This window comes from Castor canadensis, chromosome 4 (genome assembly GCF_047511655.1).
Source record: "Castor canadensis chromosome 4, mCasCan1.hap1v2, whole genome shotgun sequence".
In the NCBI taxonomy this organism is placed as follows: domain Eukaryota; kingdom Metazoa; phylum Chordata; class Mammalia; order Rodentia; family Castoridae; genus Castor; species Castor canadensis.
Genome location: NC_133389.1, coordinates 177,390,172 through 177,407,671, shown reverse-complemented (window position 1 = coordinate 177,407,671; position 17,500 = coordinate 177,390,172). Strand labels below are relative to the sequence as shown.

General features: G+C 55.4%; 1 protein-coding gene across 2 annotated transcripts; it reads right to left on the bottom strand.

Annotated features, from left to right (window-relative positions):
- Positions 1-3,460: 3,460 nt before the first annotated feature.
- B3gnt7 (UDP-GlcNAc:betaGal beta-1,3-N-acetylglucosaminyltransferase 7) lies at positions 3,461-7,604 on the bottom strand. Of its 2 annotated transcripts, none has more exons than XM_020156253.2 (2): positions 7,505-7,604; positions 3,461-5,702 (listed from the first exon to the last, which is right to left on the bottom strand). In XM_020156253.2, the coding sequence occupies exons 1-2, from the start codon at positions 7,513-7,515 to the stop codon at positions 4,505-4,507; spliced, it is 1,209 nt and encodes a 402-aa protein (XP_020011842.2). In that variant the 5' UTR covers positions 7,516-7,604; the 3' UTR covers positions 3,461-4,504. The 2 variants fall into 2 exon arrangements, with proteins under 2 accessions (XP_020011842.2, XP_073928096.1); XM_074071995.1 differs by lacking the exon at positions 7,505-7,604 and adding an exon at positions 6,587-7,342.
- Positions 7,605-17,500: the final 9,896 nt, after the last annotated feature.

The following is a 17,500-nucleotide window of genomic DNA, read 5'->3' as shown; positions in this document are numbered from 1 at the left end:
TATTTTTAACCCAGACTGGCTTTGAACTCATGATCCTCCTCCCTCCACCTTCCTGATGCAGGGATTACAGGTGTGTGCCACTATACCCAACTAAGAAGAATTAAATGTAACCATACTTGTACCCTGAGCTAAAGTCATGTTGATTATATGTGCTAAATGTTCACCTCTGTGCCAGGAGTATCAAATGGTTCTGTAATTATCATAACTGTGACCAGTGTCTGGCATGATAATTTCCCCCCCCCCCACCCGCAGTGGTACTGAGGCAGTCTTCTGTAGGGAAAACTTGGAACTGAGACCCCCTCCCTGACATGCCTTAAGAGCGCCATTGTGATTACAATAAGTTAGAAAGAAGTTGATCTTCCTCCCTCACGGCGGGGCACCTGAGAATTAATGTAGGTGTATACACGAGTCACGTCCAAGTCCGTCCCCTGGTTCTAAGGACACTGGAGCCAGGTAATGAATGTAATCTCTCCCCTCCTCCAAGTTTAAGGTGGTATAAAACCAACCTGATATAAACCCTTTTCCCCTGCTGGTGTGGAACCTCTCCCTCTTGGTAGAGCAGGTAATCCCTTTTCCCTTTTCCAAAATAAAACTCTTCTTTCTTGCAACATCTACAGATCCTGCTTGGATTCTTCCACACCAGGGCACAAGTCTTTTGTGCCAGGGCACAGGTCTTTTGGAAACACCGTTTGCCATTAACACCACTGGAGTTTGAACTCAGGGCCTTAGGCAGGCACTCTCCCACTTGAGCCACTCTACCAGTCCTGTTTTATGTTGGGTATTTTGAGTTAGGGTCTCACAAACTATTTGCCCACTTGGAACTGTGATTCTCCTGATCTCTGCCTCCCCAGTAGCTAGGATTACAGGTGTGAGCCACCAAGCCCAGCATGTTTTGAACTGAGCAGACTAACCTTTCCCTGCCCTACTCTTCCACCCCTTTGCAACCAAAAGTGAGCCTAGACACCAGGTTCCTTTTTTCCAAAGAGGTTTAAGGAAACTAGCATCCCTCTCCTCACAATGCAAGCCAGAAAACTTGGAAAGTTCACTGTCCCCCTTCTCCTTTGAAGACTCATCCCAGAAGGTCCTGCCTTGGGGGATGGAATATAGCACCCAAGGTGAAGAAATCTGAGCAGGGCTGGCAGTCTTCCCCTTAGTCTGTTTCTAGAGGTCATAAAATGTTTCCTGGGTCTTTGAATTTTCACTTGGAAAGCTTTAAGAACCTGTCTTTTTCATAGGGTATTGGAGATGTCACCCTTAATATGGACTATGGCCCAGTAAATACCTGAATCTTTCAGAAGAACCTATTTCCCAAAATGAAAAGCAGTGAACCTTTGCCTGGGGGAAAGAATAGGCCAGGGCTCTTTTCAGAGGCAGTCAGGACTGAGGAGGCTGAGGACTGAGGTCATACACTTAGTCAAACTGAAAAATCCAATATCAGCAGCGTGGCCAAGCAAGAAGCCTCCTGAGGGCTGTGGCCAGTTTCTCCTCCCAGATCCCAGTCCCTTCTTTGGGTGCCCCTCTCCTACTAAAGGGACAGAGGAGCCAAGGAAGAGTGGGGAAAGCCTGGAGGCCATGAGCCCACCCTCACTTGGACATCCTGCCTGGCCTACCAGGTCTGGGACTGGCTGTCCCCCATTTCTCGGATGGGGTGAGGATATACTGTTGAGGTTCCCCTCTGATCTGCTCTGAGAGTTCTGACCAGCTCCTCAGGGGCCTGCAGAAAGTACCCAACTGGAGACCCAGGGACCACCCAAGAGGTGAACAGACTGATAAGATGCTGGGATGCTGAAAAGGGGCCCTGCAGGGGTCAGGCCTGTTTTGTGCTTTCAGGCAAATTCAAATGAGGATACTGGGTTCACATGCATCTCCAGAGTTAAATATGCAGCAATTCTACTCACTCAGATGCAGGCCAGGGTCAGCCTTGGGAGACTCGGCCTGATTCCGTTAACCAATGCCACTGCCTGGGACTAAGCTCAGGTGCTGACCATCAGGACCAGACACTTTCTACAAGTACAAATCCCTCTTTTGCATGGAGGACCTGACACTGGCCAGTCAGGACTGGATGCTCTGCAAATTTCCAATCCCTTATTTGTATGAGTTACCTAAGCGGGAACTGAGTTTTTCCTGTTATGTACCCTTTTCCTTTGTTTAGGGAACTGCAGGCCCGATCTACTCTTGTTCAGAGCCATGTCTCTCACCTAGCTTGACTGGATGTCCTATGAAGAAGCCTGCATCTGGTCTCCTTTCTGCCACTACTGGACCCAAGAACCCTGGTCCCCTACAAACAGCAGTGCCTCCCAGGGAGCTGCTCCTCTGTGTGTCCCAGACAGGACTGTCCCTCTTCTACTGCAGGCCAGAGTCTACTCCTCCTTTAAGAGGCAGGGCCAGGGTTGGTGCCCAGGAAGAGGGATGTGACATTGCCCCTTAAGGGTTCCTCAACCTTTCCTTCTGCTGTACTAATGCCAGCTCCCTCCTCTCCCTGAACAGGCCTGGGCCCAAGTCACGAAATGGGTAGTAAGCAACCCCACCCCAAACCCTGACCAATGGGGCAGAGGCTGAGGAAGGCAGAAGCCCTGGGTGGCCAGTGTGGGATGTGGGAACAGGCTGTCCGGGCTTAGAGCTCCCAGTTCATGGGGCCCAGCTAGACAGAGTGAGCCCGAAGAAGGGTGAAGGGGCCTTAGAACTGCTGTTCCCTCAGATTGCTGCACCCCCTTCTGCTCCTTGGCCCTCTGCTCTCAGGGTCAAGTCTAGACACCTTCCTGAACCGAGAAGGTCCGAGAACCAGCCCTGCCTCCTTCCCCAGATCCACAACCTTCCACCAGGCTCCCTCTGCCCTATAAGCCAGCTCCCTGCCTGGTCCGTAAGTGTGACCTCCACCTGGCCTGTGTGCAGGGAGCCCTTCCTCCTCAATCTCCCAGTGTCCCTCTGCTGCTCTTTCTCAAGGGACTATGAGAACACAGGTCCCAAGCCTCCCTCTGCCTCTGCAGCCCAAGGCAGGGCCTTGGTTTAACACTGGGCTTGGACCTGGGCAGCTGGGTGGATGACATGGGATGTCCCTGAGCTGGATGCAAGCAGGGAGCTGCTGGCTTGGTCACTGTAGTGTCTCTCCTTGGGGCAGCTGCCCTCCCGATCCTAAGGGCCTGCATCACCCCTATTCCCAGCCCTGGCCCTACTGAGCCCAATCCAATGTTTCCAGGCTGCCCGGACAGGACATCATGGAGCCCACCAGTCTCTGTGCACCCCTATTAATCCCACCCACTGAAACACTGGCCTTGCCCTCAGCCAGTACGTAGGCCAGGGCCTGTTATTCACCTGGAGCGCTGAAACATCCAGGTGCTATAGCTCACAGGCCTCTCTTCCTGCACCCCATGTCCTTATTTCCATACCCTCTAAGGCCCTTCTAGGAGTCCTTGTGTACCCATCGGCCAAGACCAAAAAGAAACCAGCTGTCTCAGAAATCTCCAGCAACCAGTCCTGTTTAATTGAGAAAACAGAGGATCCCTAAGTCTTCACCAGGTGACTGCACCCTGAGGTGAGAGATAGCATCCTTTGGCACCACCCATCCATCCCCTCAGAGGGAAATGCTGGTCTGTTCAGTCCCTGGAGAAGTAGGGGTGTGAGTAGGGAGGGCTCTGGAGCGTGCTGTGAAGGGCAGGGTGTGCTCGGTGCTGAGGACAGAGAAGGAGAGTCTGCCACCTCCCGAGGTCTGAGCCTTCTCCTTCCAAATTCTTCATAAATAAAGCTTCACATCCTCTGCCAGGGACAAATGGCCTGTTCCTGGCCGTGATGAGCCTGAAGGGGGGACCTGGGCTCGGGCTGTGCTCAGGTAGCACTGAGATTTGGGGGGCCAGGAGCACTGCTCTTCTGCCCTGCATTGGGGGGAGGGAGCAGGAAGAACTGCAGCTCATGCTGAGGTTCGGAGGAGCACTGAGGTAGTCAGAATGGCCACCGGACCTGAGAGGATGCAGCCAGGAGTGAAGCCCCCTGGAGCAAGCGACAAAGCAGCTGGCTCCAGGAGGGGCTGAGACTGTGTTGAGAGCTGGCTGAGCTCCTCTCCTGGGAGACCCAGCAGTGTAGACTGTGGGGCACCTGTGAGCCTGCACAGGGCTGAGCATCTCCTGCAAGGGCTGCCTGGCCCTCAGGGAGACTTGAGTCATTCCACAAGAAGACAATTCTCTGAAGACATGAGGCAGCACAGACCCACTGGGGCCAGGCCCAGCCCAGGTACCTGAGCAAGTGTTCCTTCAGAGGCCACTGGGGCCTCCCATCAAGTCAGAGGAGCCAGGCCACGGACCCAGAGCTAGGAGGGTACCAGTTCCTTAGATACCCCCCAGTCTGGGCAGCTCTAACCGTTTCTGGGCCTTGCTTTCAAAGAATTTCTGGGAGCCCTGCTCCGATTCCCTGTACCACACCACACCTAGGGGCACAGAAGGCCCAAACCCTTCACCTCCCACAGGGGACCAAAGGCTAGGCCCAGGCCCAGTACCCTGGTGGCCCAGTGCTGTCAGAGCACCTGCAGCTTGACGGAGCAGGTGAGGTTGCCATTCACCAGCCCCCACATGGCCAGCAGCTCAGCGGGCAGCAGCTTGTGCACCACCAGCATGTTGCGGAAAAAGCAGGGCTCCTTGTTCATCCGGCTGTTGCGGTTCCGAGATATACCGAAGGTCTTGAAGCCCTCGTGGGCGGTGGGCTGCACCCCCAGCACCTCCAGGCACATGCCTAGGAAGACGTCATCGATGGGGTAGAGTTCCAGGGTGTCACAGGCATGGCGCAAGCGCCGGGCCAGACTGCCGGCCATGAGGAAGCCCCCGCCACCTGCATAGGGTGGGTAGCTGGTCTTGCTGTACAGGACGGTGGGAATGTAGTACTTGTTATCCTTCCTGCGGATGGGTCGTGCATGCTGCAGGATGTCACCCACGAACAGGTTCTCCTGTGGCTGCCGGTCAGCCAGAAACTCAAGCAGGTTGGTGGGGTTGACAAAAACGTCATCATCGCCTTTGAAGACAAAGGGGACGCTGGGGCAGTAGATGTCAAGCCACTTGAGGAAGTGGATCTCTTTGAGGGTCAGGTTGAAGAAGCTGTCGAGGAAGTCCCACTGCAGGATGTCCCCATAGAGGCGGTCCTCATAGGCCAGCAGCTGCTGGTAGTGGGTCCGCTCCTCCTGCTTGGAGGCTGTGCCCAGCAGAAAGAGGGTGCGCACAGCGCCCCGACCCCCACCTGCAGTCTCCCACTCGCGGCCCCAGGTCTGGCGGATGGCCTCGCGGCGGTCATGCTGGGTGATGACCGACTTGACCACTATCAGCAGGTAGACATCACCCCCTCCGCACTTTTCTGGGTGGTTCATTAGGATGGGGAAGTACCGGCAGTGCCGATAGGTCAGAAACTGCCGGAAGTGTGGCTCCAAGCCCTGAAACCAGGACTGTTGTGTCAGGTTGACGTTGGCCGAGCAGTTGGTGGTGGTAATGTCCCAGGTCTGGGGCCCCTGAGAGGGCACGGGGGTGGGCACCAGTACATTATTTGGCTTCTTCCAGAAGCTGTTGGGGTTCACAAGATGTCCACTTGGCTTCTGGGTCTTCAGTGGCTCCAGAAGGAGTGGTAGAGGTTCCTGCAGAAACTGACTGGGGGTCAGACTGCGCTGGAATACTGTCACTGCCACTAGGAGAGCCAGGGCCAGACACACACTTTTGTAGAGGGTTCTCTTCCTAGGGAGAGTGGCACAGAAGAGGAGGAAAGGGTGAGTGACACTTTCTGACATCCCTCCTGAGGAGCTAGACAGCCCTCAGTGGGGCAGGATCTCCAATCCCTGAGTCGTCAGGAAGGTCCTGCTTCCTATCCACGCGCCTGACTCTTGGGGAACTGGGGGATCAGGCTACTGGGGTTCCAACCCTCCCACTTCTAAGCCAAATGGATTCCGGTAGGAGTTAACTTCAAGCCACAACTTCTTCTTCCTCCAAAGGGGACAGAACACAGGATGGGAATGTCACACACAGCACCAGACATGCAGGGAGCACAGTTAGGGAAACTGTCATCATCTTATCAGAAAGAAACTAGTGGAGACCATGCCCCATCCCCTGCTCTCTGGCCTTCATTTCCTTGTGCAACCCAGGAGCAGTGGGCAGCAGACGATCAGGTGACTCTGAGCCAGGGTCACAGTAAAAGCAGAAAAAGCACCCTCTCGGCAGCCTGAGAGACTCGTCACTATATGGGGTACAGTGGGAGAAGGATCTCACTTGCAATTCCCCAGCGCAGCTGACCAAACAGAAAAGGGAGATCCATATGGTTAAAAAGTGGAGTAGAACCCAGTGCCAATGGCTCATACCTGTAATCCTAGCTACTCGGAAGGCAGAAATCAGGAGGATCACAGTTTGAAGCCAGCCTAAGGAAATAGTTCATGAGACCCTATCTGGAAAAAACCCTTCACAAAAAAGGGGCTGGTGGAGTGGCTCGAGGTGTGGGCCCTGAGTTCAAGCTCCAGTACTGCGCGCGCGCACACGCGCGCGCGCGCACACACACACACACACACACACACACACACACACACACACACACAGAGCTCCCAGCGTGACCACTGCCTCCTTATCCTTACCTTAACATCCTATTTGGAGCCATGAGGTCCCCAGCCCTTCTGTCCTGGGAGGGGAACACGTGCCCATTCAGAATCCACCACTTCCACCCCCGGGGATCCTCTCTGTCTAGGTGACCCCACCACATCCATTTCAGGAGCAGAAATTTGAGCTCTTTCCAGGAGTGGCTAAACCTACGTATGGGGCCCTGCCCTCCGGGACCCTCCCTCTCAGCTCACAAAGAGGGAAAGGGCAGGTCAGCAGGGTGGCCTTCCAGGGTTGGGCCGGCAGGGAGATGGCGCTGACCTCCAAGGCAACAGGGACAGACAGGAAGACCCCTGGGATAGAATGAAGGCTGGCGGGTCCAGGAATCCAGGGAAAATGAAGGCTAAGCACCAAATAGCGAGATTTTCCCATGGGGCCCCAAGATTTCCTAGGCACTAGGTTGGAGGGAGTCAGGGTCACCGCAGGTACTGGGCTGGGGCGGGCGGTGAAAAATCAAGGTTCCAGGGAGGGGAGGCAAAGAAAGCACGCTGGCTCTGGGTGGGGTTCCAGAGAATCCCGCATCCCACCCAGCTGGGGAGCCCGGGTGGGGAGAGGTGCCGCACCTGGGCGGACGCGGCGAGGCCCCTCTCGCTCCCGGCGCGCTCCGCCTGCACCAGCATTTGTATGGGAAAAGCCCGGGAGGGGAGGCGAGGGTCGGGGCGGCCGGCTCGGGGACCCTCGGGGATCCCTGCTCCCGGCCGGCTAGGGGATGGGATCCAGCTGCCGGAGCCTCCGGGCCCGGGAGCCGAGTCCCCCGCCGCCCACCTGCCGCTCGGCCGCCGCGCACCGCGGGGCACCTCCAGCCACCGCCACGCCGGCCCGGCTGCCCGAGGGGCATCTCCCATCCCGTCTGGGCTGAGCCCGGGGGTGTCCCTGCCCGACGGTCCCCCACTCACCACAGAGACATGGCGGCCCGGGCCAGGGCGGCGGAGCGGGGCGCGCGGGTCGCAGCTGTGCGCGCCGCGGCTGGGGACGGCGGGCGAAGGCCGGGCCGCGCCCCCTCCCGGGCTTTCGTCTTCCCGGCGGCGGGAGGAGGGGCCGCAGGGCGGCGGCCCAGGTGCGTTAACCCCTTCGGCGCTCCGGTCCTCGCTCCGCGCGGCCGACACCCCGGCCCGACCGTGAGGGGCAGAGACGGAACCTCGGGGCTCGCTCGGCGACTCCCCCGCGGGGCCTCCAGGTCACTGGGGAACCCGGACACCGCCCACCTCCACGCCCACGGCGCCCTCGGGCCCCGGTCCGACTTGTCCTGGGTGTGGGGGGCGGGAGGCGGGGAGCCAGGCAGACGAGTGGCCTTTCCCCTCCGCGGCCGTCTGCCATGTCCCCCTTTCTCTTCCCAGGCCCGGGGCCCGCTACCTAGGGCTGCGCCTAGGAAGAGTGGCTGGGGCCCCCACGAGAAGGGGTGGCGAGGTGGCTGGGATGCCTCTGTCAGACCCCGGCCCGGATCACGGTTCTGGAAGGTTCCTCTGGGCCCGCAAGTGCCCCTACTTCACCTCTGACCCCCTTTCTCTCCCTTCCCCCACACACTGCTGCAAGCAACCAAGGAAGGCCAGTTTACCGCAGCCCAGTCGCCTTCCTTTTTCGTTCTTCTTTTTTTTTTTTTTAAACCACCAACAAATATTCCACTCAGAATCGTTTTTGTCCCTAAGCCTTTATTTATCCTCTTGTGTGTGCCAGGCCCAGCTTCTGTTGGGGAGTGGGCTGCACAAATACAGAACAGGGAGGGAGCAGACTCTGGCTGGGGTTAGTTATGGTCCCATCCAGCTGTGGAGAATCCTCCAGCAGGTAAGCCAGAACAGGTGTCTGCTCTGGTCTTCTTGCATGTTGGGGTCCCAGTACTGCGAATACAGTAGGGCCCCCTAAAATGAAAACCTTTCCTAGTCCACTCAACAGCTAACTTTCATCCAGGAGCTACTACATGCCAAGCTGGCTCCTGGCCCTCAGTCATGAATGACTCACTTACTTCTTGAGGCCTGCAGTGTAATTATTCCTGCAGTTACAGAGGAGTAAGTGGAGGCACAGACAAAGCCAAGCCCAAAGGGTGACAGCCCATGGTCAGTAAACAAACCAGGGAACCAGCACCCAGGAGAGGCCCAGGCAGTCTCTGCTCCCTCAGGCTCTTCTCCCAGGGACTGAGCGCTACTTTTCTGCCTAGGGGCGTTGTAGGGAGGCCAGGAGGTCCTACTGGGTCCCAACTTTATGGGGCTGGGTGAAGAGCTCCTTCAGTCTTTCTCTGCAGGTCAGGAGGAACTTAAACATGCAATGGAATTTTCCAAGATGTAAGCGCCAAGCAGGGAAGGCAAAGGGCCTTCCAGGCAGAATTAGCCCTGGGGTCAACATGCCCAAGTACCAGACAGGAGGAAGACCCTGCAACTCAAAGTCCCGTTGGTCTGGCTGCCTGCCCCCGAGGGCCACCCACAACTGGTCCCCTGCCTCATTCATCCCAGCTTGGCCCTGAGCACCTTTCCTCACTTTACTCTTCTGCCCACTGTGTTTGGGTTTTTTGAGATGGGGTCTCCCATGCTGTCCTTGAACTCTTAGTCCTCTGGCTTCAGCCTCCCTGGTGCAGGTAATACAGGCATATCCTACCACACCTGGCACCACCCAGGGTTTCATGTTCTCTGCTTTTGCCCTGCAAGTGAGGCCTTGAGGAAGGACTAGGGCCACTCCCTAGCTGTACATAAGGCACCTTGCTGAGGACAGCCCACCTAGTTTTTCATCTTGTTGGAGAGGGGTGAGAGGGCTCCCACAGCTTCCCAGTTTCTATGCACAATCACAGGTTCTTGAGATCCACGAAGGAGAAAAACATTTCCAGGTGCCTCAAAACCGGGAGTCTCCCAAGGTGGAAGTTTTAGCAAAGATCTATTTTAATATAACAGGATAAGGTAAGAAGGGTGTACAACATTTCCTGTTCCCCATGCAGGAAATGGGAGTAAAAACTCAAAATGGTGGTTTGTATTTCTGGTCTTATACTCTCCTGAGCTAGGGAATAGAGGTGGTCCTGCCTAGAAACCTCTACTCATTTAGACAACGGATCTGAGTGGCTAAGATGTGTGCTTAAATGTTACCTAGGCCCACCCAAGTCAAAGGGACAATAGGTGAGTTTTAGCACTTCTCTTTCTGCCTGTCATTCTTTCTGTCTGTAGCTTGTTGACATCTCAAAGAGGAAGGCAGATGTAGATAACCACTTTATGTCTCTCTGTTCTTATAACTTAACTTCTAAAAGTTAAGGGGAGCTAGCTGCTCTGCCTTTACTTCCTCATTCCAATGACTGAGTCTGGTCCTTTTAATATTTATTAAAATAATGTAATTTTCCTGTCTCATCTATCTATCCTGCCTCAACCCCAGTGCTGGGGCCCTCCTCCTGTACCGGGTGATGGTGCACACAGCAGGCCCTGGAAGGGGTTGTGAGCTCAGGTTTGGGAGCTAGAGCGGTTTGGGGTTGGGTCAGGGCTCTGTACTTCCTGGCTACCACTAGGGGCAGGTGGTGTGTCCCCCTGAGACCTCAATTTCCTGTCCCCCTGAGACCTCAATTTCCTGCCAGTGCATTTATGTGAGATGACGTATGGGAAGCACGCACATCAGTGTCCCCTACACAGTGAGCATCATGGTGCAGGCTGCTGTTAACATTATCATTCGTATTTGCCCTACCCCAGGAGGCCCCAGAACCACAGGGGATCACAGGAGCTGGTAACCAGGGGAGCTGCCCAAGGTCAGCTGGGTGTTTGCCAGTGGAATCTGGTCAACGGTGACAAACAGTTTGTCATCCTGGAAGCATTTGGTGTGTGCCTAGGACAACTCAGAATGAGGAAATGAATTAAATACATGAGTCCCTGAGGTGTGTGTGTGTTGGGGGGAGGGGGTGGCTGGCCAGCCTCTAGTCAGCTTCCACTGTTACTCTGTGTGCCCCCTTGTGGGCCACTTGAGCTCCTGTGTATCCCAGAGCACAGTGACACCCACCCCTGGGCTCCCTGAGTCTGGCCCACTCCACTGGCCCAAAACTGAGTGCACAGCAGTTGCTGTGGATTATAGCAGGACAGCCTCGCTGAGCAAGGGAGCAAGGGGACAAGGGAGAGCTTGGAATCTGCCACTGTCCTGGCTGAAGGTGGGGCCAGGGCCAAGGAGATGAAAGTTAGCGGAGGAGGAGTGCACGGGTACAGGAGAGTCAGTGGGGTGAGTTCCAAGCCACAGGGTCGCTCTCTGTGACCCTCAGCTTGCTGTCCTGGAAGGGGAGACTCAGTGAGCTGGGACCCCCAAGTCTCCCCTTCCTTCCTCCTCCTCATTTTCCCTCTCCATACATACCCCCATTTCTGGGAATCCAGTCTGTTGGAAGGCACACTGGGTAGTGCTTGGCGGGACTCAGTGGGGGCTGACTTGGGGCTGACTTGGGCCAGAGAGAACCCAGAAACAGGATGTGAGGAGCCCAAGGCACCTTGGAGAGAGGCCACCAGGGCAGAGGCTGGCACTTGGAGCTCTGGTGGTGGCCTCGGGCTATCGAACCGTGCTGGCTGCAATCACTTCCGTGAAACAGTGTGGTTCTGGTGAGTGCCTGGATTCATTTTAGTTAGGGTTTGAAAGATCCCAAGAAAAAGTCTTCACTCGGGCAGCTACATTCCCTGTGGCTGTGCACCTAGCCCAGGGCCAGTGACTTAGGACTGGAGGTGGGGTGGTGGGGGAGGGGTGCCTGACAAGAAATACTGCTTCTATCAAACCAGCTCAGGAACCCCAAGGAGCAGTGCCCTTGGGTCTAGAACTTTCTTTCATTAGCCCTGTATCTCCCCTCCCATGGTGATCCAACTGCAGGGTTGACCAGTTGTTGGTCAGCATAACTTTGAATTTTGGGGTCACTGGTAGGAGATATTTTATTTGTTGTTTTTTTCACGGCACTAGGGTTAGAACTCCGAGCCTAATGTTTGCTAGGCAGGCACCTGCTCTTACCACTTGCGCCACTCTGCCGGCCCTTTTTGTGTGAGGGGTTTTTTCGAGATAGGGTCTTGAAAACTATTTGCCTGAGGCTGGCTTCAAACCATGATCCCCCTGATGTCTGCCTCCTGAATAGCTAGGATTACAGCCGTAAGCCACCAGCACCCACCTAGATGTTTTAATCACTTAAAACATAGCACAGTCTGAGACTGATTTTCTTGTAACGCACCATGTGATGAGGTACGGTGTGGGGTGGGTGAGACATCTGGTCCTTAGAGGCCAGCTAACCAATCCACTGTTCAGAGCAGTGCTGGAGGGGCTTGGGGGACCCCAAGGCTGTCCAGTCAAGGGAACATACCCAAATCAGTGCTGGAAGAGCGCCCACAGGCAGACTAGGTCTTCCGCCCGCCCCAGGCATCTCCTAACTGCCCCCAAGAAGGCAGGGCAGGGTAAAAATCCAGAGCTGGGGAAGGGGTAGATAATGAACAGAAATGACAGGTTTCCTGGGGGCAGGTCCTTTAGGTTGGAGACCAAGAAGGAGCAAGCAGAGAGGTGGAGGGAGATTGGGGGTGGGGGGTGGGGGGTGGGCAGTGATTTCAAAGCGTGGGATGTCTTCTATCCATGCCTGGTTTGCAATCCGAGAAGTACCCTCACAGAAGGGAAGTCTGGGCCCAAAGGAAACTCAGATCAGCTGGGTGCAATGACTCAGGTCTATAATCCCAGCTACCTGAGAGGATCAAGGTTCAAGGCCAGCCAGGGCAAAAAGTTAGCAAGATCCCCATGTAGACAAAAAAGCTGGATGTAGTGTCTGTCTCCTATCATCCCAGCTACAAGGGAGGCAGACATAGGAGGATTGAGGTCCAGGCTGGCTGGACAAGACTCAAGACTGCCTGAAAACTCACTAAAGCTGAAAGGGCTGGGGGTGTGGCTCAAGTGATCCACGCTTGCTAAACCCCTGCCAAAACCGGATCACAAGGGGCTGAACCACAAATGAGAGGAAGTTCAGAGTCCCGTGGGAAGTCTGCATGTGTAGCAACCTGCCCTGCGCTAGGTGCCTGAGGTGCCCTCCAATGACCAAGCCCTAACAATCAAGGAGTAGACACTGCCATTCATACCAAGGAGGACAGGGGGGCGTGTCCTTATTTTTAAACAGGACTAGGGTTTGAAGGGATACCACTTGAACTACACCCCCAGCCCTTTTTGATTTAATTATTTTTTGGTTGTTTTTCAGGTAAGGTCTTGTGTTTTTTTGCCAGGGGCCTGCCTGGACTTTGATCCTCCTACTTAGACTTCCTGCATAGCTGGTGGGATCATTGTTGCCCAACATTTTTGTTGAGATGGGGTCTTGCTAACTTTTTGCCACAGCTGGCCTTAAACCTTGATTATCCCAATCTCTATCTCCTGAGTAGCTGGGATTACAGGTGTGAGCCACCACACCTGGCTGGGAGGGTGTCTTACAATACTGATCCAGGGTCTGCCCACAGAGAAGCTGACCAAGTCTGGCAGACTGTATCTTCCCAGTTTCCCAGGTACCTATCAAGGCTATCAGACTTGAGTCCTCCGATCCCTGCTCTCTCCGTCAGCCTTGAGCAAGGGTCTCCAGGGGGTCTTCTTCTTGTGAGACTGGAGAGAAGGAGACAGAATAGGGAAGCAGCTGAGGAGGACATGGGGCCCAAGAGGGAGAGCTGAGGAAGTTCGGTTTTCTCACTCAAGTAGGAGGCAGCTGAAGGAGAGGTGGGTTGAAGAGGTGACACAGCCACTGTGAGGGACCTGAGAGTCAAGGAGGGACAGTGAGGAATGTAAGGGTCAGGCAAGGGTGGCTCTGGAATCCTTCAGACCCAGCTCAAGGCAGGGGTCACCCAGGACTTCTCTGGCTGTGAGTGACAACAACCCAACTCAAAGCAGCTCAAGCAAAAGGAGTTGGACAGTGCATGTAACAGAAAGTTTGCCCTTCCACAATCTGCCACTGTCCTGTCCACCTGTCCTTCTTCCATGAGCAGGAGAAAGGCAGGTTTCAGAATGGCTTTAGGCTTTTGTCACCCCAGGTTGGGGTCCCCCCAAGGAGGTGTCTTTCCTTCCCTGATCTCCATATACAGCCCCACAGGAACAGCCAGGAGGGGTGGGGACCTCAGAGGAAGCTGAGCTAGAAGATCACCCAGCAGCCTTGGGATGTCAAGGCCAGGCCTACACTCACAACCCAGCCCCTGGGACTCTCCGGTCTTCCTCTGAAACAGATGGATAAGAAAGAGCGCTCAGGAGGAAAGGGTGATGTGGAGGAAATGTCTCCACACTGTCCTGACACCTCTCCCTGCAGTGGAGAGGGGCACCGGGCTGGCCAGTGAGGGAGGACACAACACCTCTGGGCTGTGCAGCTCTCTGGTCCCTTTCTGTGCCTGAGCACAGTTGGTCTGGGGATGGCTAAGGCCACCCATGGGGAGGGAGCCAGTTGAGCAAGGGTGGAGCTGTGTGGCTAGACAGAGCCAGAATTCAAAGTGGTCCAAGGTTCCAGGGCAGGGAGGCCTTCAGAGAAGTCTGGACAGGAGGCCAAGAAGGAATGGAAGGGCCAATCAGTGCTCCCCAAGTGCTGCCCCGTGTCCTGTGGCTGTACCCCAGGCTCTGACAGCAGAGGTGTTGGTGAGTGCACATAGATACACACATGCACACACACACACACTTACAGAATCAATATGCATTCATCACATAGGCAGACATGCAACTCAGATACACACACGTGCACTCAGGGACACACACACACACACACAGAAGCATTCATGTGTTCAGAGAGACAAATTACACATGTATACATGTAGGTCAGGTAGAGACACACTCAGTGTGCCCATTCAGAGAGACACACACGTAACACTTGTGCACACACGTATAACCCCTGAGATGCTTGCACACCCGGTGAGACACACTGATGTACACCTGCCCACAGCTTCTCACAGGTGGGAGGGGCCTCAACCAGTCAGCCCCTCTGCTGCTGGTGAAACCCCCCTGCCTGGCAAGGCTCTGGACCAGGAAGGTCCCCGGTGCATCCCCAAGCAGCCTTTTACCCACCCCCAGACCCTCAAGTCTGGGCCCAGACCCCCTGGTCCCTGCCCTCATCTGCCCCCAGGCACCACTCCAGCAACCCTGGCCTTCCCTCGTTCACAAGACCCTGGCTTTCTTCTGCTCAGATGCATACCCGCTTCTGGATGGAGTGACCTCCTGAGATCCCATTTCAAAAATCCTCTCCCTTGGCTGGCTTCACCCTGTACAAGCTGTCTGTCCCACCACAGTGGGTATAACCCAGATGGGCCTTTCTGTTCTCTTGGTGACAGCACCTGGGTGGGCAGGCACAGCGTGGGATGGGGGTTGGCCAGCATGAGCTGCCTGCAGGAGACCCTGGCAGGGAGGAGGGGCAGCCTTGCCCACAGCCATAGTCAGAGGGTAACAGGACGTGCCTGCCCCATGGAGCCCTGGGCAGCCCAGTCAGATTTGTAAGACACCAGCCTCACTCCCAGCACAGCCGTTCAAACTCACACTGACACACACATTCATACTCGGGTGTCCCTTGTGCTGGACAGTTGGGATCAGACTGCACCCTCCCCCAGCCACCAATGACTCACCTCCCTGTCCGCCAGGCGGCCAGCATGGGACACACAGCTGCCTTTCAGCCCCTGGGCCTCAAACACTAGCTTAGTCTTCCCTCCCTGGCGCCTCCCCGTCCCTGCCAGCCGCTACCCATCCAGGCTGGCAGCTCAGGCCCCTGCTGAGGCCATGTGGGCCTCCTTCCCTTTGGAGCACAGGGCTCCCTGTCTCTCGTCACCAGGCTCCTGGCCAAGCCAGCCTTGAATGGCTGCCTTTTCATGGACCAGAGCCTGGCCAGGTGCATTCTGGGCAGCCCTGCTCTCGTGATGGCCCCCTGGATATCTCTGTCTGGAAAGATGAGTCCACTGAGGGGTGGGCTGGAACACCAGAGGGATCCAGAGTGCCCAGAGGTGCTACCCAGGCTCAGTCAAAGGCCTTCGCACACACATGCAAACTCCTGTTCACACACAGTAGCCCTAAATAGGCTGGCTAGGCACAGACTGCTACTCCCATTTTCCAGAGGACAGAACTGAGGCTCAAGGAAAGGTTGGCCAGCCACTGAGTGGTGCAGCTGGGACCCAGGCCAGTAGAGCAGGTTAATGCCACTTGACAGGATTGCAGTTTTCCAGGCAGCTGGGGAAGGGACCACAGGAGGGCACCTTGTGACGATGATCAGGACCTGAGTTCTGGGCTTTGTACCCGGCACCCCTCCCTTCTTTGACTAATACACTTCTGTCCTCCATTCTCAGGGGTGACCCAGACCTCCACCCCTCCTGCCCCAAGCATGGTTGGTCAGGGAAGAGGGTCAGCCAGGGCTCTTCCCTGGGGATTTTTCAAAGTACAGCTGGTCTCAGACCATCTGGCTTTTGAGTGTCACTCTGAACACACTGGGGACATGTTCCATGTGCCCAGTCCTTCACTGTGGGGGACAGAATGAAACAACGCAATCATAGGAGCAGGAGTGAGAACAGGGCTGGCATCTGACACCAGAGGCCCTGTGATGGCAAACTAATGTCTTTCCTCAAAGATGTCCACCCACTCCTGAAAGCGGTGATGCCATAGGTTAGTTTTCAGGTGAAAGTCCTCTGTGCTCTGAGAATGTAATTAAGGTCACCAGCCTTGAAGTAGGGAGACTACCCTGGGCTTTTGAGGACCTAATCAGGACTTGTCTCTAACTCAAGCACAATGGAAAGGTCAGAGAAGGTAACTGAGGGTGATTCACACCTATAATCCCAGCACCAGGAGGCAAGGCAGGAGGATTGGGAATTCAAGGCCAGCCTGGACTACATAGCAAGACCTTGTCTCAAAAAAAAAAAAGAAAGAAGGAGTAAGTAGATCAGAGTCTTGGGTAGGAGGAGGCTTTGACTGCCTGGCCTCTCTTGGGGCTGAAATGTAGGACCCATGTGCAAACCCAAGATAGAGGTGTGGAGGAGCCAAAGTCAACCCCTGGCTGACATCTGACATCTGCAAGGACGTGGGAACCTCAGTGAACTAGATTCTGCCACACCCCGAGGAGCCTGGGACAGGGTCTTCCCAGCCAGTAAGAGCCCAGACACTTGATTTTCATCTTACAAAATCCTGGGCAGAGACCCAGCCGAGCAACCTGGACATCTGACCTGCAGGAATTGCATGCTGAACGATTGGTGCTGCTTTTAGTCACAGGTGTGTGGCAGTAACTTTCGGCAGCCCCAGAGCTGCCGGGTCCCCCACCTTCAGCCTCCCCCGCACCTCCCATTCAGTTCCAGGAGCTAAGAATCTTCCTTCTGTGGTTTTTGTCACCCAAGACTGAAGATTCCTGACAGATGGTGTCACTGGGGAGCAACGCATACCTGGGGCTCAGGGCAGCTTTCCCAGCTGCCTCTGCACAGGTTTGGGGACAGTGAAGGCTGTGGGAGGACAGGACCTTCTAGGCCTTGGAAGGTTTGAGGAGGCTCTTCCAGAAGGCCCAGTCCTCCTCCCTCATCAAGAAGGGCCTTCCCTCCTCCCCAGCAGAGCTGAGGTCACTGGGGAGGTGGCAGTGCCATGTTGTTTTTCTGTGAACATTCTTTTTGTTTGTTTGAGACAGGGTCTTGTGCAGCCCAGGCTGGCCTTGAACTTGTGATTCTCTTGCCTCAGACACTTTTTTTTTCTGTGGTACTGGGGCTTGAACTTGAGCCACTCCACCGGCCCTTTTTTGTGAAGGGTTTTTCAAGATAGGGTTTCATGAACTATTTGCTTGGCTGGCTTCAAACCATGATCGTCCTGATCTCTGCTTCCTGAGTAGCCAGGATTACAGGTGTGAGCCACCGGTGCCAGGCTTGGCCTCAGACTCTTGAGTGCTAGTATTGACAGGTGTGCACCATCATGCCCAGCTTCTGTGAATATTCTATAGTGGTTTGGTCAAAGATTGTAAGGGCCGTAAG